The sequence below is a fragment of the Heloderma suspectum genome, chromosome 6 (genome assembly GCF_057233095.1).
Source record: "Heloderma suspectum isolate Gila_16-S chromosome 6, 16-S_ref, whole genome shotgun sequence".
Taxonomy (NCBI): domain Eukaryota; kingdom Metazoa; phylum Chordata; class Lepidosauria; order Squamata; family Helodermatidae; genus Heloderma; species Heloderma suspectum.
The window spans coordinates 99,602,785-99,629,789 of NC_139463.1; the positions used below are offsets into that span (position 1 = coordinate 99,602,785).

The 27,005-nt window shown below is 47.4% G+C and overlaps 1 protein-coding gene across 1 annotated transcript; it reads right to left on the reverse strand.

The window, feature by feature from the left end:
- Window positions 1-3,419: 3,419 nt before the first annotated feature.
- Window positions 3,420-26,237, reverse strand: CDC42EP5 (CDC42 effector protein 5). The gene is made up of 3 exons (XM_084805563.1): window positions 26,162-26,237; window positions 14,501-14,856; window positions 3,420-8,969 (listed from the first exon to the last, which is right to left on the reverse strand). Exon 3 carries the CDS (start codon window positions 8,967-8,969, stop codon window positions 8,301-8,303), a length of 669 nt encoding a protein of 222 aa, XP_084661689.1. The 5' UTR covers window positions 14,501-14,856; window positions 26,162-26,237; the 3' UTR covers window positions 3,420-8,300.
- Between the last annotated feature and the right edge of the window lie 768 nt (window positions 26,238-27,005).

The window sequence follows — 27,005 nt, forward strand, 5'->3', positions numbered from 1 at the left end:
ATGGGAGGCTAATAAATCAAAGAAAGAAAGAAAGAAAAGTAAGAAAGGAAGGAAGGAAGGAAGGAAGGAAGGAAGGAAAAGAAAGATGGCAGCTGTAACACTACTAGGAGTGCTTCTAGACAGAGGGCTCCTAGAGCTACCAAAAGATATTGTGTAGCTATCCCGTCTTTTCTTCAACAAATTGTCTGTGATCAGAAAAAAAGTAGAATACAGTAAGCACAGGGATCCCCAATGCAGCTCCCGCAGGGGCCTCCAATGGCACCCACGAACCCCTCTCCTCCCTGGCTTCTTCAAAAAAATTGTTAAGAAAAACCGTGAAAAATGTTAGGACAGTCTTCTCTCTCTCCCTTTCTAGCCTCGCTCTTTCTCTCTCCCCTGCCTTGCTATTTCCCCCCTCCCACCCGGCCTTTAGCCTTATTATTTCTCCCCACACCATTAACTCAGTTTCTCCCCATCCTAGACTCTAGCCTTGCTCTTTCTCTACTCCTTTGCCTTGCTAGTTCCCCTTTCCTCCCTCCCTTCCTCCCTCCCAGCCTCTAGCTTTGCTACTTCTCTCCCTACCTCTCCTAGCCTCTCATCTCAATATTTCTCTTCCCCGCCCCATTAGCTCACTTTTGACTAGCCTGGCCTCCATGGCAGCCATTATTTGACTAGCCACATTATCTGTGGGAACCATTTTGCGGTGGCACCCACAGCAGTTTCTCAAATGTCCAAATGTGCCCATGGGTCTAAAAAGGTTGGGTACCCTTGCTGTAGGACACAGGAGAGCTAAGAATGGGAGATGTCATCTGTCCTCCTCCCCCATAATATTCTGAGTTTTCAGGCAGGGCAATTGTAAGATGAAGCCTTATCTGGAAGCATCCTAGGAAACTTTGTGATAGAGCAGCCTTCCACAACCTGGTGTCTTCCAGATGTCTTGGACTTCAACTCCGAGCAGCCGTAGCCAGCATAGCTGATTGGCAGGAATGCTAGGAGTTGTCGTCCAAAACTTTTGGAGGGCACCGGGTTGGAGAAGGGTTCTTTACACTCTGAAGGTTCCAGGTTCAGCCCTCCTGTTACCAGTTAAAAATGTATCTCTGGAAGCAGAAGAAATAAAGACCACTCTTTTCTCTTCCTGAGGCCTTGGAGAGCAGATGACAGTCAAGAGTAGACCCTATTGGGCTAGATGGGCCACTGGTCAGAATGCCTTATACGGGTTCTCTCCATACCTGGCATTTTATCTCACAACCCGGTCCTCTTGATTCTGGATCCTTTCCGGGATTTAATCTGGCCCTGTATACAAGGGTCTTTCATACTGCCTCCCTCCACTCTATACCTTTTCATGGCTGGGCGGTGCTGCATGGAAAAATCAGGAGAGAAGGCCTCCCCGGATCATTGGTTCCTGTAATGTGATTGATGGCTCCGCCCCGTCCCTCCACTCCTCCACAGCGGGAAGAAAGTTGGAAGACCTTCTAGTGACCGGGATAGTGGGCTATGGAGCTGGTCCCCTGCCCCCCTCCTTCCTCTGACTTTGTGGTGAGGGAGTCTTCTTGGTGGCTTACCCTGAGGTTGCTGGTGCTGCTCGTCCTTCTCTGCTAAATATGTCAGCGTGGGATGGAATTAAATGCAGTACATTGCTTGCACGACTGAGTTTGAAGGGCATACCAATTTCCAGGTTCCCAACTACAGAAGTAAAAAATCCACAAATGGACTTGTATACAGTCAATGCACCAAGCCATCCCTAGCAGCCCCGCCCCCACCGAGGCAACTGCTTCATGGGAGGCAACTGCTTCATTACACCTGGCTTGCTCCCCCACTCACATTGTCATTGTGCTTCCCCCTTATTCTGGCTTCCCAACAACCCTGTAAGGTGAGCTAGGAGAAGAGATAGTGGCTAGCTGGCTTCCCAATCATACAGATGTTTTCACAGGCATGAGTGCAAGTCCATTCAATGGCTGTATGAAAAAAGCCCATTAAACTAGCGAGCAAAAGGGAGAAGAAGCAGTCAGTAAAGTCAATGGGAGAGGAAAGTTCCAAGTAAATGCACTGAAGGGGATGGGTAACCTTAAGACTGCTACTCTTTAGTAGACTTATGCGCTCCTATGCATGCCTACTCAGAAGCAAGCCACACAGATTTCAGTGGTGCTTCCTCCCAGGAAAGGAAAGCATTACAGCCAATGAGTTTACTCAGAAGTAAGCATTGCTGTGTTCAGGGGGATATCGGAGAAGCATTTGGGACAGTTAACCATTTACCCTTCAAGTGCCTGTAGTGGGATGGGAGAGGCGCAGAAACTGTCCCTGGAAGCGTGGTTGGTGACCTGCCTCCCCAACCGATTTGTTGTCATGAGAATGTTATTCGACACCACCTAGCAACACATGCCCACATGAAGCAGGACAAAGACCTAAAAGGGAAATGGCGATTTCAATCGCAAGCACAGAACATGCTGGGTTTTCCCTGTTCGCAGATAACATGGGAAGAGGGAGGGGAAGTTGTGAGATAGCAGCAGGAGAGCAGCGGCATTGTTTAAAGCTCCCATGGAAACCAGTGATTAAAGAATGATCCTGCTAAAAAGCCAGTGTGTGAAGGTGGCCACTGACTGGCTGTGGCTCAGTGGTAGAGCACATACTTTGCATGCAGAAGGTCATAGGTTTGATCCCTGGCATCTCCAGGTAGGGCTGGGAAAACTGCCCTGGAGAGCTGCTACCAGTTAGTATTAACAATACTGTGCCGGATGGACTATTATTTTATTTATTTATTTACTTACTTACTTACTTACTTACTTATTTCATTTCTACACCGCCCAATAGCCGAAGCTCTCTGGGCGGTTCACAAAAATTAATGGTCTGATTCAGTGGGCCTGTTCGCACAAAGACTGAGGGGGAAAAGCCACAGTGCCCTAAACAGCCCATGGGTTTGCCAGGCTCACAGGAAATGGCAAGCCACACCAGTGAGGGTAATTATGCAAAGCCCCCAGCATGCATGGTGGGGGAAATAAGCCTTGGCTTATTATTATTATTAAGGCTTATTTCCCCCTCAATAATTGTGTGAACCTGGTCAGTATAAGGCAGCTTCCTATGTTCCTATGACTCTGAATTTCTTTTGGTGAACGGGACAGGTCTTTGTATGATGGAAATTTTTGTAATGGTGAAACATTGCAGCCAAGGGTGCGGTGTTTGGCAACCACACCCTTTCGGTTTTGATCTACCAAAAACGGAAGCACTGGGTCAATTGGATCGACTATCATTGCCAGGATACACCCGTTGGTAGGCACCTGACTAGAGCTAATCTGTGCGGATGAGCAGTTGACTGGTGCAATCTCTATGAAGTGTGCCAGTCCTGCATCCAGTAAGCAGACTCAGTACATCAACCAGTCACAGCAAGGAGGAACATGGGTGGGGAAGAGGGAGTGAGGGAAGAAGAAAAACACATTCTGGGAAATGCATCCGAAACTAATTTGCTTTTAATTACAAGAAATATCAAACACTTTTTGGTTGCTGTACAAATGTTCTGCTAGTAGGATGAAAATTAACATAATGTGGAGAAGGGCGGGGGTATATAAACATTACACAGGAATCCATACAATGAGCTATTACAAAATAATAAACATACATATGGAACCATCTTGCTGCAGTGATCATGGGGATCACAAAAAAGGCACTGGGGTCCAAGGATGAAGTTTCAGGCTTAAATCGGGGAGCGGGGGGGAGTAAATGAGGATACGAATCAGAGGTTTCACCCTCCAGAGGGAACGGAGGTCAGAGCCCAGCACCAATCTCTTTTGCAATCAGCAGCTGGACTCCAATGCAGGCATGCTTGGAACAGCTTTAAACAATGTCAGGGAGACACACAGAGTCTCCGCAGGAAATCATTTTTCACATTTCCCGTTTTTAAACACAGAGATAAACAGAGTTCAGAGTGAGAGGGAAGGACGATTTGAGGTTACACAATAACTGAGGGCATCAAATAGGAAGGAGCTTTAAAAACTTTTCAACTTCACCACCCATTTCCCCCACCACACCCTTCTGAGAAGCCACAGGAATCCCAGCTCTCCATTTAAAAAGACTGAATGATCCTTCTACAGCCATAACCTTCACTCTTCTCTTTGGAGCATATCTACATAGTAGACCAGGGATGCTGAACCCTATTCCGGGCCAAGGGCCACATTCTATATCAGAGAAATTCCTGGGGGCCATATTCCAGTGGTGGGCGAGGTTGAAGGTAAAAGGGGCAGGGCAAAAAATACCAGCATATTTTAGCTTAAAACTCTTTCCTACCAGTAACTAAGCCTTAGGAGGGGCATTTCAACCTTTTAGAAGGGGGGGTGGGATTGCACAAGAGCTGATAAACCATCAAAGGATTAGTGGGGGGGAAGGGGCCGTGGCCATCTAAGGAACCCCAGAAGGCTGGACTGGAAAGCCAGGAGGGCTGGATTTGGCCCTGGGCCTGAAGATCTACACCCCTACTGTAGACATACTGCTTTAACAGTCATTCCTTCTTCATGGGAAACCCTGGGAATTCGTGTGTGTGTGTGTCAGGGAGGGGGCATTGAGCTACCCAACAGATAATTTTTAATACCCACATTAAACTACAATTCCCAGCAGTGGGGGAAGAGGGAGCTTAGTTAAAACTAGCTTGGGACCATTTGTAAGTTTGCAGTGTGGACATCTCTTCAACTTACTCCCCTTCTCCACCCTCCAGTCTTTCTATTTGTCTCCTTCAGCATCACCACCCTCCTCCTCCTCTTTTTCTTCAACTATAAAAGGCAGTGGCACCACTAGTCAGAGTGTGGCCCAGGCATAGGTCACGGCCAATCAGCTGAAGCCCTGCTTTAGTTACAGGGGGGCAAGGAAATCCTCCCCCCTACTTTTGCAAGCCCCCCCCCAGCTGCTTTTAGGGGGTGTGATTTGGCTAAAATTGGTGGAGGCAGAAGGTGGGGCTCATGGATGTCATTAAAGCCCCCTTTCTCCGTCCACAATCCTTTCGAGCACTGAGCTGAAGACCACCCTGGTCTTCCCACCCTGGTGGCCTCCGAATGTGTTGGACTGCAGCTTCCATCATTCTCACCCAGCATGGCCAGTGCTGTTGTCCAAATACATGTGGAGGAACCAGGATGGGGATGGCTGCTCTAGAATAAGCACAGGATCCTAGCAGCCATCTCCACTGGCTCTAAGTTCACTCCACGCCCCACCTGGAAAACCCAACTGACTTCCTTTGCCCTGCGTCACACATATAAGCGCCCCTCCTTTCACAGACAATGGAGGTCCCCAATTGCCTTGAACCCCCCCCCGCAACACATTACACACCAATTCTCTCCTAAAGAGCCCCAGTACCACCACCACCCCTTTAAGATCCTCAACCCAGCTTTATACTGGTAGATACAGCATATTAAAACTAACTGATTAGACAAGTCTTCCCACCACACACAATGGGATAATTCTCTAATGGGACATTTGGCGCATGGGACATTTTCCTGTCAAGGGCCATATTCCCTCATGGGTAATCTGTCAGAGCATTTTGAAACACAGGAAGCATTGGTAAGATTTTCGGCGGTATATTTGGAGAAAGATAAGTGGCCCCTGCGGAAGGGAATGTCTTTCCGAAACGCATTGGGCCCAATAAAACAGTTTTTCCAGGCACCTGAGAATATTTTTCCCTGTTTTTGTGATGCCTTGGTGCCTGCCCCTCTTGCTGTTTCCGCTAACCTCTCTCAGGCCACACAGGGCTGGTGAGTGGGGCAAAATCACCCCCTTTCTCTTTGTGCCATCCCCCTTCTCTCTCTCATTTCCCACACAGCAAGCTGCCAGGGAAGAGACAGGCCACTCTTGCCAGAGGTCTGAACTGATCGTATGCAGAGGGCTTCTGAAGTTAGGCTGAGGCTGCCCACTCCTTGCTCTAATAGGTGTACAAGTCAAGATCACTGACAACTAGTCTTTCCCGCTCCTACCCCCTCCAAAATAACCTTCTCACTTGCAAGAGAGCCAAGGTACAAGTAGAATGAAATGCCCTGTGCCATCCCAGAAGCTTACCCATCTATAGATAAGAGCAAGTGGCAGAGTTGACAGTGATAACAAGCCAGGGACCACCATCCTACTTTCCTCTTGACACATTCAGGCCCCATCCCCATTATGCGGGAAGGGCATGAGGTGGTGACCCCCATCTGGGCAATGTAAGGTTACATACCTTCATGTAAGGTTGCATACATGACAGTAAGGCCTTTTCCATTTTGACTGATGAATAAATACACAAAACACTAGTGAGAAAGAATTACAGCAGCAGCAGCACCACCAGGTGGAGGACTGGGAAGGATAACAGGAAAGACACTGATAATTTGGTGAAGGAGGAGATTAACTTTCAAGCTGCTTACTGCTGACCTTTTGATACTGTGCGGACACTCAGGAGACAGCCAGTGTAAAAAGAAATTTCTGCCAAATATCTCCCAGGTAGGGAGACAATGGAATGTCATGTTAAACAGAGTGCAGGGGAATTAACTGAGGGGCAAAAGGACAGATGGTTCGGTCAATGAACAGGGACCTGGAATCACAGGTTGGGTTTAAAAAAAAAATCTGTCGACTAGTTATTAGCCAGCAAATTCCTCTCCAGTTATTTCCACCTCCAGCCCACCAAACTGTATATGGTTTTAAAGCACCTTATTGAGAAACTGTCCAGTTCACATTTGATGGAGATGCAGTCTGTTGATGCAGCCCTGTCGTGTCACCCTGACCCCCTCACAGCTTTAAAGGAAAATAGATGTGCGTTTTCTCCACCTGAGCTTTCCCAGTTATGTCCTTTGCAAGTAAGTCTACAAAAGAGTTACTAGCAAAAAAAAGAAAAAAGAAGGAAAAGAGCATGTTCCAGGCAGTTGCCCATTCATACCTTTGTCAGTCATTTTTTGTATAGTGGTGGACTGAAGGAAGTACACTAAATAAAAAACAAAAATACCTCTCTTACACTGTACAAAATATTTGCTGCTTGGTCACCTGCAGGTTAATTGCTACAACTCACCACAGGTGACCAGAGGAGTGGCTATTTACAATTCTGCTCAACAGTCAGTTCACATTATGCCCTAAAACATTCTTCACTCGTTCATCCTGACTCTCTTCCCTCAATTCTCTCTTTAAGAGGGTACGCAAGGAAACTCCTTCTCCCTCTCTCACCTCCAAATTCCATCTTCAGCATCCCCCCCAGAAGCCCTTCAATGTCTTCCTCCCCCTGCCAAGTCTTATGTAAGATCAGAGCATGAATCCCATAGCAAGAGGCCTTGCAATGTAGGCAGTACTGCTAGTGCATATACAGATACATTGATGTACTGACTAAAGAGAAATTATCAGTGAATGGGTATCTGAACAGACAGAAGTCCGCTGGGATAAGTGGATGGGTGAATAGATGAATAAAGAGAATTTTGGACATGTAAATAAATAGATCTATGGCTACACACTGCTGAATACTCCAACAGTGTAGAAGTTGTGTAGGAAAACAAAATGAGGATTGGCCAACAGCTAGTTGAAGACTGAGAGATAAAAAAAGATCTAAGAATCATTCTTCTCTGTCTGTCCTTCTTTCCACCAGTTTGCCACTTGTTAACTTGACAGAGGATGGGAAAATAGAATTATCAGCCCAACGGTCCTTCCAACCCTTTTTCAAAAACTGTTCCAAGTTGAGAAAGAGAACCCAACAGTTGAGTAGAGAATCACAGTCAGGTTGAGAGAGAATGAACAACTGAGAAGTGGAGGGCGAGATGGAGAGACAAGAGGGTTTTCTAGTGGCATTAACTCTGTGCCACTTCATTGATTCCAACAGATGAGGTGGCTTGAGACCCCAATTCATTTTCAGTACATCAAAGGATACATACCCTCCCAGGCCTTGGAAGCAGTACAATAGATGTAAGCAGGGGAGAGAGATGGTGTACTGAGTGCTTATTGCAAGCCAGTTTTCCATTCCATAATGGATTCTAAGACTATGATCGGCCAATCTAGGGCCAAAGCTCTTCCCCCTGCTGAAAAAACCCAAGACCAGCATGCTGCTTTTCTTCACATGGGAAGGGAGAGCGCCAGAATCATACTGGAAGTGCGGCCTGCATGCCTCACTTTCCTCTTGAGCTCAGCAAGGCAGGATCTGATGGTTAAAAGACTCCTTTGAGGGAGGACAGATAAGCAGTGGGCCCAGAAACAGTCATTTGTAGGCCATCTTTGGCCCCCAGGCTGCCAGCCACCGCTGCCTGCTAGGGGGGCGGGGGGCTGAGAAACTCTGCAGAAGAGGACTCAAATGTTGTGGGTGGGGGAGGAGAAACCAGAGAACACAAGTCCAGCGCCCCTCCTCCCTCCTATAGCCCAATTTCTTCATCCTGTTCATCCTCAAAACTGTAGCCCTGCCCTTCGTCCTCATCTTCATCTTCTTGCTTGTCTTCTTCTTCGCCATCCTGGTGGAGGCGCCCCATTGGGCCCAAGCTCTCACGCCTCAAGGGTTCCTGTTCCTGCTCCTTGACACTGTGCCAGTCTTTATCCATCACTCCCAGCACATCCTCCAAGATGGAAGGCCCCAAGTCCAACTGGAAAGAGAGCAGGGATTCAGCGTGTTCCAACGTGGGGCTCTCCCAAGAAAGCTCCTGTGGTAGGTCCCAGTCTCCTCCATTGGGGGGCTGCCGCTCGGGCATCTCCGGATGCTGCAGTACCACAAAGCTGCCATCAGGGGTCGATGTGGCTGGGCTCTGAACCATGCCATTCCCGCTGCCCAGAGGAGGCTGCAGTTCAAAGCAGCCAGAGGCGTCTCCAGGACTAGAGAGGGTCCCAGGAGACATGGGCACATCAGGCGGCAGCCCGTTGGCTTTGGAGCCCCCGTGGTTGCTGAGGAAAGATGTGTCGCCAAAGGCATCACCGCCACGGCCAATGTGCATCGTGTGCCGGAAATCCCCCAAGGGGGCGCTGATCATGGCCCGATCCAGACGGGGCCGCTTCTTCGAGTGGGAGACAGGGGACTGCTTGAGGATGGGCATCTGGGAAGGAACAGAGAAAGCGTGAGAAGGAGAATGGCATAAAGCACCCCGTTCATCAGCACGGCCAGCCAGTTAGCTAGCTCTGGAAGACCTCCATCCGACTCCCAACCTCTGCCATAGAATTATTGTTTGATCTTGGGTGCAAGTCACTATCACTGCCTAGATCTCCCAGGCTACACAATGGGAACAATGCCATACTTTGCAGGGCTGCTGTGAGGGGATACCAAAGACTGCAAATGCCTTTTGCAAATTAAAAACAAAGGCAGACTGCAGCATGAAGCCTCTGAATTACCATTTGTCAAGACATTCAATTCTATTACCTGTGCCCTGGATCAGATTAATGTGTGTTTAAATACGTTACACGTATTAATTAGCTTTCCGATGCCAGGATATTTGCATTAATCACCACCATTACTTTGTGAACGGTCGCCGTTAAGCGTTAATGTAATTGTAGTTGTCACTGTCTGTACTTTCTGTATTCAAGCATTAATATAACTGCCACTGAATATACTTTCTGCATTTCATTCTGACCTCATTGTTTACAATCTTCACCCATACCCATGTGTATACATGCATACTGGCAAGTTAGGATAACACTTCATGCATCTGAGGGTAATCTCTAGTCCACAGAAGCCTATGCCATTATAAATCTGCTAAATCTTAAAGGTGCAGCAAGACTGCAACAGATTAACCTGGCAACCTCTCTGGAAATTATATAAAATTAGTAGTTGTCTTGGAAAGCTGACTTTAATCTTTAGCTGGCCTGCCACCTTGCATCCCACCTTTCTTCCAAGGAGCCCAGGCTGGTCAACGTGGAGTTAGCCCACTTTATCTGCACAGCAGGCCTGCAAGGTAGGTTGGGCCAAGAGCATTACTTTTTCCAAGGCTAGCATCAACTAGGGATTTAAACTTGAGTCTCTATACCTAGACTGTCACACTATCCATTATACCACCTTGGCTTGAGGATGGAGAGACACTGGGGTTGGAAATCTAGACCCTTCACTGTCCGGTTGGGCCAAGATTTCAGACTTTGCCGCATACAGAGCCTGGGATGAGTGAAGGAAGAGATGCCGGAAGAACCGTTCCTGTCCCCAGCTTAGGATGCTGCACTCCCTCTCTCTTCACAGCCCACAGGACAACAACTAGTTCAACCAGTTCCTAGAGCAAGAAACGCCTAGGTTGCCATGGGAGCTGGCACTCAGGACACCTGGGTTCCTTAAGGAAAGGAACGGGATCTGGGAGTGGAGCAAGGAGGAAGAGAAGGCCTCCAGGAAAACAGTGGGGTCCAGGGTGGTAGAAAGGGGGAGACAGGAACTGGAAAACTGTGACTACCTCTGAGAAAGAAGCAGGGTTCACAGCAGAAGACAAGAGGTCTAGGATATTTAAGTGCAGGAGAACTCCCAGCCCTTAGCATCAGTAGGAGGTGGGGACTACCTAACCTGATGGGTGCAAAAGTGAGATGGACACATTCTCTCCCCACACTGCCCCACACCCCATATCACTCCCCCAGTTACTGCCCTTGTGTCCGATCTTCAGTTGTAAGCTCCTCAGGTCAGGGACCGACCTTTGCGTACTCCATACAGCGCCATGCACATTGACACCACTGCAATCAAGTGCTGCAGTTAGGTAATTTTAGACTCTAGACTTAATGGTCTTATGGGGACTCTTTATATGGTAATAATGTGGATTACTTCAAATGGAGTAAGCCAGACCTCCTGCATCGGGGGGCTCTGTTGTTCATTTTGCTGAGTGGGGGCCCAATGTCCTACCCTAACGGAGCCACAGGCTATAATGCATACAGGAAGGTAGGATGGGGCTACAGACTCCTGGATTCTCTCTGTCTCTCCCTGTACTTGCCCTCCATTGCGGAACTCTCGCTCAAGAGGCAATGATCTAATAGCCAGAGATGATTCATGTTTTAATGGGAACGAAAGAAATGTGCTGGGGGTAGGAGACACAGTCTGGGCAAGTGCTGGGGGTGGGGGGAAGAGAGCAGAGGAGGGTGGAGAGGCGGCAGCCAAGTTGGAAGGCAGGCATCTCCCTGCCTTCCGAGAGCAGAAAGCGCTGACGGAAGTGGAAAAAAGAACTGAGTCGAGTCAGCACAGGTGGTAGAGAAAGAGAGACCCAGCATGTCAGAAGGAGGCACAGAAAGAACCCAGGAGTCCAGACTCCCAGCATCCTTTCCTCTAAACCCCTAGACACCACTCCATTTCTACAGAATACAGGAAAATGTGGCTGCCAATCTCACAGCTGGCTATTAACTCTTCAGAAGCCAAAACCATTTTCACAGCCTGGAATCAGAAAGGATTGGAATCCTGCCCCCACCTTTTTTGGTTGTTAAAAAACGCAGGGGGATATTGTCCTCCTCAGTGAAGTAAATATTTTAAAATATACAAATACAAGTAAAGGCCTATAGTCTAGTAAATCACTACTATATATGAAAGAATATACGATTTATATTAAACAAACTAATCCTATGCTATACGACATACTTTTTGCCTTCAAAAGTAAATGGAACTGTTGCTAACCTTTGCAAATATTTGTATATTTTGCCTGCTCTCTCAATTTCACCACCTTTAGACAATTTTTTTGTTATTTTGTTTATATCCCTGCCCTTTGTTATATATTGCGGATCTAATTATTTTCTTGGGCACTGCGAGCTGCTCTGGACACAGTCTCTTGTGGAAAAGCAACATAGAAGTAAACAGATGATTTTAGCAGTGGTCAGTAAATCTGGTATTAAAAGGGCTAGTGCAGATTTGAGTGGATGGAATGGCCCCATTCCAAAGGGAGCCCCAACTACATTATTCTTGCAGGCTCATATTCACCTTGCCTCCTCTTGCCTCCTCTGAATCCCTCATCTCCCATTGCCGTCTTCCCCCACTGCCGAAATTTAGACTGTAAACTCCTTGGGGCAAGGACCCAGCTCTTGTTAGTCTGGATATTTATTACAGTTCTTCCAAGTCAGCATACAGGCAATTGCCAGGGGTCTCCCTTCCAGGCGCTGACCAGCCCTCCTTAGCTTCACAAGGCAGCTTCAGCAAGGTGGGATGAGGCACACGGTGCAGTAGCAACTCAACACTTCAGCAACACGGCTGCATCATGTCCCTTCTGCCAAGCAGTCTGTGCCTGACCATATGGAAAGGCGCCATCCCAAGTCAGCACTATCGCAGTTTGGGTGTGCTCCTGGATTCAGTCCTGAACCTGGATGCACAGGTTTCAGCAGCAGCCAGAAGCACATTGGCACAGCCAGCACACCAACTGTGCCCGTTCCTGGAGATGTCTGATCTGGCCACAACTACACATTCCTTAACCACATCCTGTTTGGACTACTGCAACAGACTCTACACGGGGCTGCCTTTGAAGAATGTTTGGAAATCTTAGCTGGTTCAGAATGCTAGGGTTGGACTGTTGACTGGAGCCAGTTACAGGGAGCAGGTGACTCCCTTGTTAAAATCTACCTCAGGAGTGGGATTGTGTGTGTGTTGGGAGGGGAAATCACATTTTCCCCAAATTTAAGATATTGCTAGGGTGGCCATGCATCCTACGTTACAGAGGACAGTTCTCTATCTGAAGGGCTGTATGGTCCAAGTCCGGTTTAAACCCCCAAGAAAGGAAAACAGAGATGCCAATCCACAGTTAGCACCGGGAAAGGAGGCTCACACGTCACCTGGTCACAGTCTTCTCCACTATCAGGAGATGTCTTGTCCTTCTATGTAAATTATAGTAATCATTTCTAAATTTGCATCTCTACAGAGATAAATTAGCACATGCAATTTTTAAGTAAATATGAGTCCTCCTTTTTGGCAATGCATAAGCGGCTGCCCTAAATATTGCACTTGTGAACGGCTTGCCAACAGCCATTTCCCCAGGTCCCCTGTGTCAAATTAAGGGGGACCTCTAGGCAATCAGGAAGGAAAGCATTCCGAAAATAGGTTCATTTTTCATTTAGGCCCAAATCTCCAACATCTGTGTGGACAGTTGGGCTATTAAGAAACAAACATTTGTGGACCAGAAACTTTGTTTTGTAAGACAGCTTTTAGCTCGGGATGGGGGTGGGGAGAGAATGCCACACAACAGAGAAAAATCCACACAACAGAAGCACATCCTCAAGAGAAGGCACATAGACCAAATGTGACAAAAACGCATCGATTGTGCACACCAGAATTTTAACAAGAGACGAGGAACAGCTGACAACCAGAACTCCCAGGGCCTGACATGGTTCTGGCATAGACCCAGGCAAGCTTATTCTACAGCCTTTGGGGAGAATATATCTATTCCTTTTCCCTTCCACGCTTCCCCTTGCTGCGGATGACAGATATGGTTACTAGCCCCAGAGGATAATGACGGAATTTCCTGAAGAAAATGAAATGAAGACCTTTGAAAGGCTTGGATGTAGCTGGGGTTAAGGAAATGGCTGGATGCTGGGGGGGAGAGGAACGGGAGGAGATGCCATGGAGTTCTCTGGCTCTGCTTGTGTGCAGAATGTGGCCTGGACGATGGGGTTCTCTGGAAGGGAACAGAGATGTAGCAAGTACAAGGTGGAGAGGTTGGAGGCCAGGTCTCCTGGGGTCCTATTGGAGGAGGAAAGGTTTTTAATGGGGTTATGGTGGTGAACACGGAGTGGGCGTTTGTAACGTAGGGGTTCGCTGGCAGGGTGGCAAGATCTGGTGACTTACAGTAGGGAGGGGACAGAACTGAAGCATTTATTGTGAGGGGGAGAGAGATCTGGTGGTTTACAACAGGAGGTGCTGAGAGCCAGGGCTCCTGGGTTCTGTGGGAGGAGAATTTAAAAAGGGTGGGGGAGGCAGGGCGGCTTTACCTGCGAGCTAAGAGTTTTGATATGCTAGGGAAAATCTGCCAAAAAGCCCAGGCAATGGTCTCTGGCTAGAGACCTATTTGCTTTAGCTGCAGCCCACACCCTCCCTTGTTTTCCGCCCAGCTGCCGTTTGATTTATGGCTGCTCTCTCATTCCTCCCTCCAGACACACACACACACACACACACACACACACACACACCTTTTGCTACACAAAACCTGGTTTCTTCCCTCCCCGCCCCCCATGTCTCCTGCAGTGAGGCACCTCAGGACTAAAGATAAACTCAAAACAACCCACCCTCTCACTCCCAATCCCCCCAAAATGTTTGCTTCCAGAACAGATGCTACCAGATTCACTAGAGCCCACTCCTCACCAAGAGAACCCAGGAAACCCATCTCTCTCTCTCTCCTCTTCCAGAGAACTCCAGACCCCCTGCCTCTCAACTTATAAACCCCAGTCCTCTACGGGAGAACCCAGGAGGCCTGGTTACCACCCCAAACCCAGTAAATCCCATCCACCCCACCTTGAGGAGAACCCCACTGTCCCCACTCTTGTCGCTGGAACTCAGGAGTGGAGACATGCTCATAAGCTGCAGCCACACTTCTCTCCTGACCCGCAGCAGGCAGGAGCAATCTGTCAGTCGGCACAACCCATGACTTTCCCCAAGTGCCCAGTCAGGCGCCGCGAAAGGTGTCAGAGAGCAAAAACTCACCTTTGCAAAGACGGCTGCCTTTTCTCCACAACTCTGGGTGACTCACAAGAATGTCCTCGTCTTCCTGCTTTTGTAGTCGCCCCGATCCGCTGCCTCCGCCAAGAGGCAGTGCCAAATGAAGCTGAGCCACAAAACTTTATATCCTCCCAGTGTTCAGAGCTGGATCCTGGTGCCACTTTTCTTCCAGCTACGTCCGGGAAGTTTGCTCACAGTTCTCAGAAATCTTCAGAAAGTTTCTTCTTTTCTCTCCTTTCATTTGTCCGCCTCTCAACTCCCTCTCTCTTTCTCTCTACTTCACCCACGAGCTTTCACTCCTCCCCTCTTGGGTGGTGGCCCAGAATTTTATTTATTTATACCTGCATTAAGGACATGAAATTGAAGATGTCAGAAGCTCAAGCAAAACCAAAGAAACCGCTCACCAAAAAAGGACAAAAAAAAGAAAAGACACCAGCCCCAAATGTGACAGAGAGGTAGGGATCCAGAAGCCAAAGCAAACATCCCACAAAAAGGGGAAAGGAAATTTAAAAACACACACACGAAAAGCCCTCCATCATCTTATAAAGTTCACTGCATTCCTGAACTTCCGGAGTGGGTTGGCATATTTGGAAACCAGGCTAAGCACATGATAGGAGAAGAAGGGTGAATACTGAAGGGCAGCAAAGAGGGAATTTGAAAGCATGTGGCTTAAAAACAAAAGTAGAACACAAAAGAGAAAGGACTCTGGGATGGGGGAAATTGATACTGAGGGTGGTGGACTGGCACGGGCAAAAAGCAAAAAAGAACCAGATGGAGGGATGGAAGAAAAAAAATGGATGGAGGAGCAGGGATGCATTAGGCTATATGGGGGCATGGATGGATGGGTATTAAGCAGGCAACAGTTTTATGCAGGGAAAGGCACATATGAAATATATGATGAAGTGGTGGGGAGAGAACGGTTAATAAGAACAGATTGGATGATATGGGTCATTTGGAGAGAAATGGGGAACTGTTTGGCTGGAGGGGGCATTTAGCTATGGATAAGATGGATATATAGCCAAGATCATTCATCCTTTGCAATTTAAGACGCACACCCCTCCGCGTTCATTTTAAAAAGAACATGTTTCTAGTCCTCATAATTGCTTTTGAAGACATGTGTGCACAAAATTCCTGTTGTTCGGTGCCCCACATGCTATTTTCCCTCCTCTCATGGCCTTCCGCTGGGCTCCCCTCACCATGCCCCCCGCCCTGCTCAAGCGCTCCTCCTGATCTATGGGTGGTGGTGGTTGCAATTTTTGCAAAAGCTCAAATGCAATCTTCAGAATTGAGCATGCCTATAATACAGCCTAGTGCAAACTAACCATGTCTGCATATTTAAAATATTTTTGAACTGTCTTTAAAAAGGTTTTAAAAAACCATCAAGGTGGTTTACAAAATGAAAGCATGAAATAGTAGCTACACACACACACCTAACTAGAACAGCAACATTTAAAAGACCACCCAGTCCCAAACAATAAAAATATCAGAGACCATTAACGCTATAAAATGGAAGATCTAGAATATAGACCAGCAGGAATTAAAAGCTGACCGACACATCCAGGTCTTTAAGGCCATTTTAAAAACAGACAGGGAGGCAGCCAGGCATAGATTCTATTGATTTGCATAATTAAAATTTGAGTTTTCTTGGCACCTCAGTTGCAGCTCATTGGGCCAGAACAGTGTGCAAGAACTATATGTACAAGAGAAGAAATTATGGACAACAGTGATGTGAAGGATAGAAGAATTGCTCCATCTTATCGGTTCCTAACTCCTCATGTAAAAAGACTCCCTGCAAATAGAACACTAGAACAAGAGTGAGAGGGCTACAATACAACTGTCCTTCTAATGTTCAAGCTCTCTTCTTGCAGGGAGCTCTCCTTACATGGGGCAAGCCTGCCATGCGTTGGGGAGAATCATAGAATAATAGGGTTGAAAGGGGCCTATAAGACCATCGAGTCCAACCCCTTGCTCAATGCAGGAATCCAAGTCAGAGCATCCCTGACAGATGGCTGTCCAGCCTCATCTTGAACGCCTCCAGTGCAGGAGAGCCCACCACCTCCCTATGGAATTGGTTCCATTGTCATATTGCTCTAACAGTCAGGAATTTTTTCCTGTTGTTTAGCTGGAATCTGGAGGAGTGATTGCAATTACTTGATGGTGCAAGGTACTCTGCACATGCTCAGAGGCACTCTCCTCTTTGTTGGCCATATATTCTTGGGACCAATTAGCATTGAAAACAGGGTTGAATCCTAAAAACCTTGGCACTTAGGCCTTCAGTGAGAGCCAGCAGCTTGTTTTCAACCTCTGGAGTGTGTCAAGATAGAGGTATCCATATTTCTGAGCATGTAAAGAATACATTTCCTTCACCACTGAGGAAATAGTTGTAGACCATTGGGATTAAGGAAGGGTTTAAGATAGAGGATAAAGCTTCCAATACAAACTCCATCCCAGGAACACACACACATACCTCGCACACACCTTTTCCTTTCCTTTCCTTTCCCTTTTCTTTTTTTTAAGTTTAGCATTGACTAGGTTAAATCAAGAATTGATGGACAGACATGGGGAATACACCAAGTCCACAAGTGTCAGTGGACTGATGTAGCATTGGGAATGGGCAAAAGTGAGTATCGGGAGAAGGCTGGCTGCTTGAAAGGAGTTTGGAGATGAAGGGAGGAATGACTGCACGAAAGATTAGTTCGCTAGCCTTTAAAAAAAAAAGTTGAGAGACAGATCTGTGTTGCTGTGTGGGATGCAGGGGTGAAGGAGGTCATTGTACATACTAATAAATCTCAGAGTCAAGAACTTTTTATCTCCATTTATGAGCATCAGGTTCAAAGCTTATGTTTAACAGCAGACCAAAAAAATGGGGAGAGAGACCAGAGGGCAATCATGGGACAGCAGTCACAATTCTGCTCCTCCACCATCAGTCTCAGCATCTTTCCCTGGTCTTAATCTAATTGCAGCATGATTCAGATAGCATTTTTGTGAGCTGACATCTCTTCATGCTCAGTACATTAGGCTCAATCTATGTGCGCACACAGAGCAGATGTGGCGGTGGAGTCTCAAGATGGGATATTGGACTAGACCACTTCCGATTGCAGGTGCTAGGGGGATGCACTAATGAACGCTACCCATGTCAAAATAATAATCACAGCAAGTAGAAAACTAGGGCAGCAGGGAGAAGGCTGGGCTACAACCACTCCCCCTGATGTGCTAGGTTGCTTCATGCAAGGAGTACTCTTTAGAAAGGGAACATCCAAAAATGGCACCCTCCACCTGCAGACTGTACATTCCACCCCCTCGTTTCTCTGCATGTAGATAAAAGTTCAGTTACCCTTATAACAACCCTACAAAAACAGACCAGCATTACCATCTGTATACCACAATCGAAAGGGGGCTGGGGGGGGGGGAGTGAGCCTAAGAGACCACCCCCATTCATAGCTCATAATTAGTATGCTAAACCTGATACCCTTCAGATGTCCTGAATGGCAACTCCCGTTGGGCCTGCTGGCTGGGGATGATGGGAGTTGTGGTCCAAAACATCTGGAGGGCATGAGGTTGGGGAAAATTGCACCAAACCAACTCAATGACATATGCAACTCATACATGCATGTTCCCCGCTTGATAACTGCTGCATCAAGTGGTGGTTTGAATGTGCAAATGAACCACTACAGAAGTCTTGATGTCACCTCAGACACGATGCTTTGCAATGAAGTTCATACATTCAGCCGAATGATGATGTATAAATCAGCAATACTACACTCTGGGTTTTTGGGGGGACGGACGGACAGACAGAAAAGCAATATAAAAACACACAAAATATTTCCTCCCTCATTGTATTTATTAAATTTTTTATCTCGCCTTTACTTCAGATAACTTAGAGTGGTGTAGGTGACTCCTCCTCTTTTAATCTCACAACTACCCTGTGAGGTAGGTCAGATGCTCAAGAAGGTCATCCATGGAGCTTCAACACCAAGTGATAGTTGAACCTGGCTCTCCCCAGATGGAAGGCAACTTCTTAACCACTACGCCACACTGATTCCAGAAATTTTACATCCCCACACCGACCGCATTCTAGCTCCTTACCCCAGGTCTGGCCCAAGCTGTTTGGATGCTCCAGACAGAAAATCCAAATAAACCCCATCTCTCATCCCAGAATTAAAAATAAAACAATTTCAGTTCAATAACTGGCAAGCTTTTATCCTGTAATGGTGCTGCAAAACGGCTGCTTGAAGTGGCTTGACACACTTTTAACATAGGTCCTGCCCACTCCCATCTTTTAGTCTCTTTCCGGAGAACCTGTATTCCTCCCCTTCCATTAACTCAGCTGACACCTTCCCCCTAAAAACAACAGGCAGCCATCTTGCTGCAGTGCTCAGCTGTCATCCCAACCTAGGCCACACTCCTTCAACCCCAGCTGAAGTAACCAAACAGATGTGGTAGAACATCTGGACAGAGAGTTATGCAACTTTGCCATGTGTATTGCATGCCATAAGCAGATGCATTTCAAATGCTCTAGAAATGGCACCCAGTTCTTAGTTAAAATGTCACACCTACATAACTGGATGATAGCCACACACATGTATAAGAAGTGCTTTATTACAGTTCATAAGAACATATGAGGAGCCATGCTGGATCAGACCAAGGCCTATCTAATCCAGCATTCTGTTTGCACAGTGGCCAACCAGATGCTTCTTGGGACGTCCACAACAGGACATGAAGGTGATATCAGTCTCCCACTTTTGTTCCACAGCAACTGATACAAAAAGCAGATTGCCTGCAATACTGGAAAATGACATGGTCTAGCATCCTCTCTCTCAGACAGAGTACTCAGCTAGACACCTCTGGAAGGCCACAAGAGGGACAAAAGCAATAAGTATTCTCTGTCATTCATCCCAACACACAGAAGTATGCCGCCTGCTAATAGTCATCGATAGAACTACTTCCCTCCAGGAATTTACCTAAGGGAGCAATCCCATGCATGTTTAGTTAGAAAAAGTCCTATAGCTCCCAGTATTCCACAGCCAGCATGGCTAGCTGGGGAATGCTGGGAGTTGTTTAGACAGAAAAAGTCCTAAATGCATAGGATTGCATCCTAAACCTTTTAAAAAAAAGCAACTATGCATTTTGTTAGAGAGAATGGTCTCATGCATATGTGGTGGAACTGCCCTAAAATTCAGATTATTTTTTTTTTATGAAATCTTGGCTAAAAATCAAAACAGGGGTGTTGGGGGCAAGGGAGAAGAGGAATCTACCTGCTATCTTATTGAACCATTTAGAAAGGACTGTTCTGATGAGAATAGAAGAGTTAGGAGTTTTTCCAATTGCAACCAATCCCTTCAGAAGTGATCAGGAGAAGCAACTGTTGATTAAAGAGCAGAGGCAGACATGAACCAGCAAAGTGAATGTATGATAATAAAAAAGCCAGCAGTACGAACCTTTGGGGCAAAGTCAGGACAGTTTTCATGAAATATTGGGGGGGAGTCAACAGTAAGATAAATGAAGTGTTTTCGCTGCAAGTTTATTGGAAATGTGTATGTGCTTTGTGTACCTTTAAAAAACATAAAAGCTTCCATCACCCACAATGAAAAGGGTAATGAAATCCCTGTTAAACTACCTTGGATATTCACTAGAGAGGACCCAGGAGTGCTGGCTCCTAACCGTTTCTGCTCTCCTTTAATAACGTCAATGGCATTTTCCGTCCATGGATATTTCTGCTATCAGGGTCTTAGCTGTCCAATTTGCCGTTATCTAAAATGTTTACTCAGTGTCCCACGCACACACACTCTGATGCGTCAGCAATATGATGCATTGCAATGTGACTCATTGATTGGTCTCCATCAGCTATGAGACCAAGTGGAATAGTGAGACTGCAGGCATGGACCAATAGGGCTGCAGGTAAAGTCTCAGGACAGGAGGGAAACTGGGTCAGCAGGTTTTTAGCCAGGACTCTGGAGTCTCATGAGTTTGAGATGGGGGGGGGAAGGGGCAGAGAGAATAGAGCTACACCTCCTGGACTCTCTGGAAGAGGGATGGGGCCTGGTCTTTGGAACCTTGGGGACATTTTACCAGAGTCTTACATGGAACTTACTTTGTATAAGACAGTGTGTGAATCCTAAGAATGTAAGAAGAGCTGTGCTGGATCAGGACATAGATCTATGTAGTCCAGCATTCTGTTCCCACAGGAGCCAACTGCCCATGGAAAGCCCACAAGCAGGACAGAAGGGCAACTGCACCCTCCCACTCATGTTCCCCAGCAACTGGTATACAGAGGCATGGTGCCTCTGATCCTGGAGATAATCAGATAGCCGTGCTGACTAGTAGCTTTATCCTCCTAGAGAGAATCCTGTGTGTAGAGATCATCACACGCCTGCAGGCAAACTGGCGGCCAGAGAGAGGACAGGTGCATCTCCTGTTCAGGGAGGCTATGATATGGGGCCATCCAAAGCTTATTTTGAGCTGTAGGGGCCTGGCAGCTTAAGTTCTTATTGAGGCTGCAGTGTCAAAATAAGGAACCAGGAACCCACTGCAGTCTTGTTCTATAGGCTAGAGAGATATGCAGGAAAGCTATGAGCATAATCCATACACACACACCCAATCATACATTACTACCTGCTGGATCAGACCAAGAAGTCCATCTGGTCCAGCAACTGTTCCCCAACAGTGGCCAGCAGGAGGGGCGTCCACCAAATAGGATGGCCCCTTGTGCAGCACCCAAAAAGAGAGGACACTGATTTGCATAAAATGTGCATGTGCTAATTTATATGTAGAGACACACATTTAGAAATAATTACTATTTCGCCACAGTGGGAACACTGTGGCCAGGTGACCAGGAGGCCTGCTCAGTCTGCTGTCCAGGTGCTAATTATGGTACAAAATGAAGCAGTACAAAAGCTAATAGAGTTTTGCCAAGAGAACATGCTGATCATAGCAAACACTCTTTTCCAACAGCACAAGAGGCGACTCTACACATGGACGTCACCAGATGGTCAATATCGAAATCAGATTGATTATGTCCTTTGCAGCCAAAGATGGAGAAGCTCCATACAGTCAGTCAAAACAAGACCTGGAGCTGACTGTGGCTCAGATCATGAGCTGCTTCTTGCAAAATTTCGGCTTAAATTGAAGAACGTCGGGAAAACCACTAAACCGTTCAGGTATGACCTAAATCATATCCCTGATGAATATACAGTGGAGGTGAGGAATAGATTTCAGGGATTAGACCTGATAGACAGAGTGCCTGAGGAACTATGGACGGAGGTCTGTAACATTGTTCAGGAGGCAGCAACGAAATCCATCCCAAAGAAAAAGAAATGCAAGAAAGCCAAGTGGCTGTCTGAGGAGTCTTTACAAGTAGCTCATGAAAGAAGGGAAGCGAAAAGCAAGGGAGAAAGGGGAAGATATACCCAACTGAATGCAGAGTTCCAGAGAATAGCAAGGAGAGACAAGAAGGCCTTCTTAAATGAACAATGCAAAGAAATCGAGGAAAACAACAGAATGGGAAAGACTAGAGATCTCTTCAAGAAAATTGGAGATCTCAAGGGAACGTTTTGTGCAAAGACGGGCATGATAAAGGACAAAGAAGGCAGGGACCTAACAGAAGCAGATGAGATTAAGAAGAGGTGGCAAGAATACACAGAAGAACTATACAGGAAAGATCTGAATGTCCCTGATAGCCATGATAGTGCGGTCACTGAACTTGAGCCGGACATCCTCGAGAGTGAAGTCAAGTGGGCCTTAGGAAGCATTAGTAACAACAAAGCTAGCGGAGATGACAGTATTCCAGCCGAGCTATTTAAAATCCTAAAAGATGATGCTGTTAAAGAGCTGCACTCAATATGCCAACAAATCTGGAAGACTCAACAGTGGCCACAAGACTGGAAAAGGTCAGTTTACATTCCAATTCCAAAGAAGGGCAACACCAAAGAGTGTTCAAACTACCGCACAATTGCGCTCATTTCACATGCCAGCAAGGTTATGCTCAAAATCCTACAAGCTAGGCTTCAGCAGTATGCGAACCGAGAACTACCGGAAGTACAAGCTGGGTTTAGAAGAGGCAGAGGAACTAGAGATCAAATGGCCAACATTCACTGCATCATGGAGAAAGCAAGAGAATTCCAGAAAAATGTCTATTTCTGCTTCATTGACTACGCTAAAGCCTTTGATTGTGTGGATCACAACAAACTGTGGCAAATTCTTAAAGTGATGGGAGTACCAGACCACCTTACCTGTCTCCTGAGAAACCTGTACGAGGGTCAAGAAGCAACAGTAAGAACCGGACATGGAACAACCGATTGGTTCCAAATTGGGAAAGGAGTACGACAAGGCTGCATATTGTCACCCTGCTTATTTAACTTATATGCAGAGTACATCATGAGAAATGCCGGGTTGGATGAATCAGAGGTCGGAATTAAGATTGCTGGGAGAATTATCAACAACCTCCGATATGCAGACGATACCACCCTAATGGCAGAAAGCGAAGAGGATCTCAAGAGCCTCTTGTTGAGGGTGAAAGAGGAGAGTGCAAAAGCTGGTTTGAATCTCAACATTAAAAAAACTAAGATCATGGCATCTGGCCCTATCACTTCCTGGCATATAGAAGGGGAAGAAATGGAAGCAGTGACAGATTTTACTTTCTTGGGTTCCAAGATCACCGCAGACGGTGACTGTAGCCATGAAATTAAAAGACGCTTGCTCCTTGGGAGGAAAGCTATGGCAAACCTAGGCAGCATAGTAAGAAGCAGAGACATCACCTTGCCGACAAAGGTCCGTCTAATCAAAGCTATGGTTTTCCCAGTAGTAATGTATGGCTGTGAGAGCTGGACTATAAGGAAGGCTGAGCGCCGAAGAATTGATGCTTTCGAACTGTGGTGCTGGAGAAGACTCTTACGAGTCCCCTGGACTGCAAGGAGGTCAAATCAGTCCATCCTAAAGGAAATCAACCCTGAGTACTCATTGGAAGGACAGATAATGAAGCTGAAGCTCCAATATTTTGGCCACCTAATGCGAAGAGAAAACTCTCTGGAAAAGACCCTGATGCTGGGAAAGACTGAAGGCAAAAGGAGAAGGGGACGGCAGAGGATGAGATGGCTAGATAGCATCACCGATGCAATGAATATGAACTTGAGCACGCTCCGGGAGAGAGCGCAGGACAGGAAGGCCTGGCGTGCTATGGTCCATGGGGTCACGAAGAGTCGGACACGACTGAACGACTGAACAACAACAACAACGTCAAGACCCCTGCTGGCTCTTCCTTCTTAGGGTTCTTGATCTTTAAACTGGACTTGGACCAGACAACCCTTCAAATAGAGGACCATCCACCTTCTGACCACCTTTCAAATAGAGGATGTCCTCAGTAAAGTAGAACACACGGCCACCCTACCACTCAATGGGGATATGTGAAGAAGTCCTAGGCGTGAGTTCAGGGTGGAAAGAGTTAGGTTGGATCCTGGGATAAGACAGGAGGTCTGTTGGGCCCCAGCAAAGCACAGTGGATCTGGTGCAGTGGGTAACATGTTCTAGTTAAGAACATAAACTCCCCGCAGGGAGGGCCTAACTTATTTGCACATGCTAAATGGCACGCTCATTCATAGCACTATACAAAACAGCAAAGAACTCTGCCCCTGTTTCAACTTCCTGTTCAGCCAAAGACTTTCTGGTCACCTTGTAGGCATATTTTCTCTTGACTTCCTTTTCTCCATCTGTAAAGAGGGGGTGGGGGGAGAAAAACAGTTATGCCTCCCCCTCTCAAGTATTAGGCTGCTGAAAAGAATATTTTATATTACTTGCCATGTGGTAAACCCCAGTATGCACTATGCATCACAATATACTCCAATCATGATAGCTAAATAGAACCTCCATGTTCAGAGGTACCATATCTCAAAACTTCAGATGCTAGAGGGGCAAAGTGGGAACTGCTGTTCTCTTTGTGATCTGCTTATGAGCTTCCACAGGCATCTGGGTGGCTGCTGTTGAAAACAGGATGCGCGGCTATGGAAGTTTGGCTTAATCCAACAGGGCTGATGCGTGTGTATAAACATAAAGGGATGAGAAGCAGAACCTCCAATTTATCTGGGAAAGGAGCAAGGCCTGGTGTGTGCAGAGTCAGTGAGAAATTAAGTATGCAAACAGCTAAGGAATCAGATGAGCAAACAATGGGACTGTCATTTTTTTTAAAGCCAACTAAATTAACAGCAGCAGCAAAAAGAAAGGGGGAAGGATCAATAAACTAGGCAGGGGGGGGGAATCACATGATGCCATTCAATCAGCAGGCCCTACACCAGTGACAGATTCCAGATTTATATAACAAGCAGAGGACCCATGGCGCCCTGCCCCCTCCAGCTGCCCTGGAGATCTGGTACACGCTTCAAACATGCCTTGCGCCATGTGATCCGCAAAGGCGCGGCCAGGACAACAGAGGCCTGTGTCCAAACAGGGCAGGTTTTGCCTGGGGAAGTGGACTGGCCTTATCCAATGCAGATCTGTGATTTTACACGCATACACAAAATGCTACAGGAGAATCCACACTTTGCACGCTGATGACAGGGTTAGTTCATTAACGTGCAACTTCAAGCTTTGCCTGTTTTTACACACACAAGTATGCACTGGTTCACAACTCCCCCATGTATGAACATAGGCTGACTTCTCCCCAGGTGCACCTTTCCCATGCTTATGTACACCCTTGCTCGCTCACACCAGACGTTTGTACATACAAACCAAAGCACACACTCTACAGTCCAAGATATACAACCAACAGTCTCCCTCTGAGTTACCAGATCCTTTGCACAAGCAGAAAATCTGTTCCTGACACATTTGCACACATCCCCTTGCAAGTGTGTACATGCATGCAAAGCAGGTGTGCTGTGCAGGTACCCCACAATTCAATTCCCTCCAGCACCAGCCAGTCTCCCACTGCTTGACAGGGATTGCTTCCCAACTGGATGTCTTCTGCTGTATGATTTTTTCATGATTAACGTCTCTCCGCTTGTTTGCAACCTCTTTTCCATTGCTCACCTCCGTTTGCTCACAGTTAGTCACTCCTGGGAAACAGACACTTCTAAGGCACACTTCCTCCTCCAAACCCTCCCCTTCCCTGGACAACTTGAGAACAGGATCCAGGCTGCCTGCCTGCCAAGCTACTTTGGTCTCTAAAGACTCCAGAGCCCCACTCACATAACCACGGACTCCTGCTTCCAGCGCCCAGGATCTGACTACTAGACTATACTCCCTTCCCAAAAGAAGGGTCTACACTGCCAGGCCTTCTGGCTCCAGCCCACGTGTCCACACTACACCCCCTGGCTGCTCCTCTGTCCAACGAGGAGGACGCCGATTTCCACACCCTGGCTTAACCTTATTAACCCGTGTTCCCCTTCCAGAAGACCCAGGAGCCCTGGCTCCCTGCCTCGCTATTTCAGCCATCAGCCCCCACTGCCCTTCAAGAGATCCTCCCCGTTTCTCACCCACTTGGCTACACTACCCGCCAGGGCTCCTTCCAGCCCTTCTGCTCTGTCCCGTCTCACCCCTTACTCTGCTCCAAGAGAACCCCGGAGTCCTGACTCCTTCCTACTCTGCCTGTTAGAAATCCCTTCCCCAAACACGAACCCCGGAGTCCCAGCCCGCGAGTCTCTCCCCCGCCGGCACCCCTACCTCTCTCCCCATCTCGCCAGTCACAGGGCTGCACGCCGCATCTGCTTCCAGCTGCTCCGCTCAACAAGTCGACTCCGTTCGCGGGTCTGGCATGCCAGCGGTTAAAAGGGAGGGGCGTGTCTTAGACCACGCCCATTAACATGCTTCTTCTTCTCTCTCTCTCTCCCCCTCCCTCCCTCCCTCCCCCCTTCCCCAGTCGTTTCCTTAAAGAGATAACAGGCCACGTTTTGGGAAAGAGTTACGGGGTGGGGCGGGAGATACATTTTTTAAAAAATAACGGTGGGGTAGTTGGGACAGCAATGCCGAGAAGGACGAGCGCGTACGCGTGGAAAGAAGAGAACGTGTGACTCAAAATGGAAGGGAGGGTGGAAGCAAAGAAATGGAACGCTGGAAAAGGGGATCCTTCTGTGCCATCCCCCCCCCCCCCCCGCGCCAACCCAGCCCTAGGATGGAATTTCCTGAAAGTTCCTTTCCCAGAGAGAATAATCGGTTCCAGATGGAAAGCGGGGCGGGCGGGGAGGGGATTGGTGAAACGGATAGCATGCGGCAGGAAGAACAGGGGGACGCCGCGTGGATGGTGCAGGGGAAATGCAAGCGGGGGAAAGAACTCGGAGCCGAGGCTGCAGGGATGCAAGAGAAGGAGCGAAGGGGGAAACGGGAGAGACGGCAGGCCGGTGTCCTTGTTCAGTCGTGTCCGACTCTTCGTGACCCCATGGACCAGAGCACGCCAGGCCTTCCTGTCCTGCGCTCTCCCCCGGAGCGTGCTCAAGTTCATATTCATTGCATCGGTGATGCTATCTAGCCATCTCATCCTCTGCCGTCCCCTTCTCCTTTTGCCTTCGAT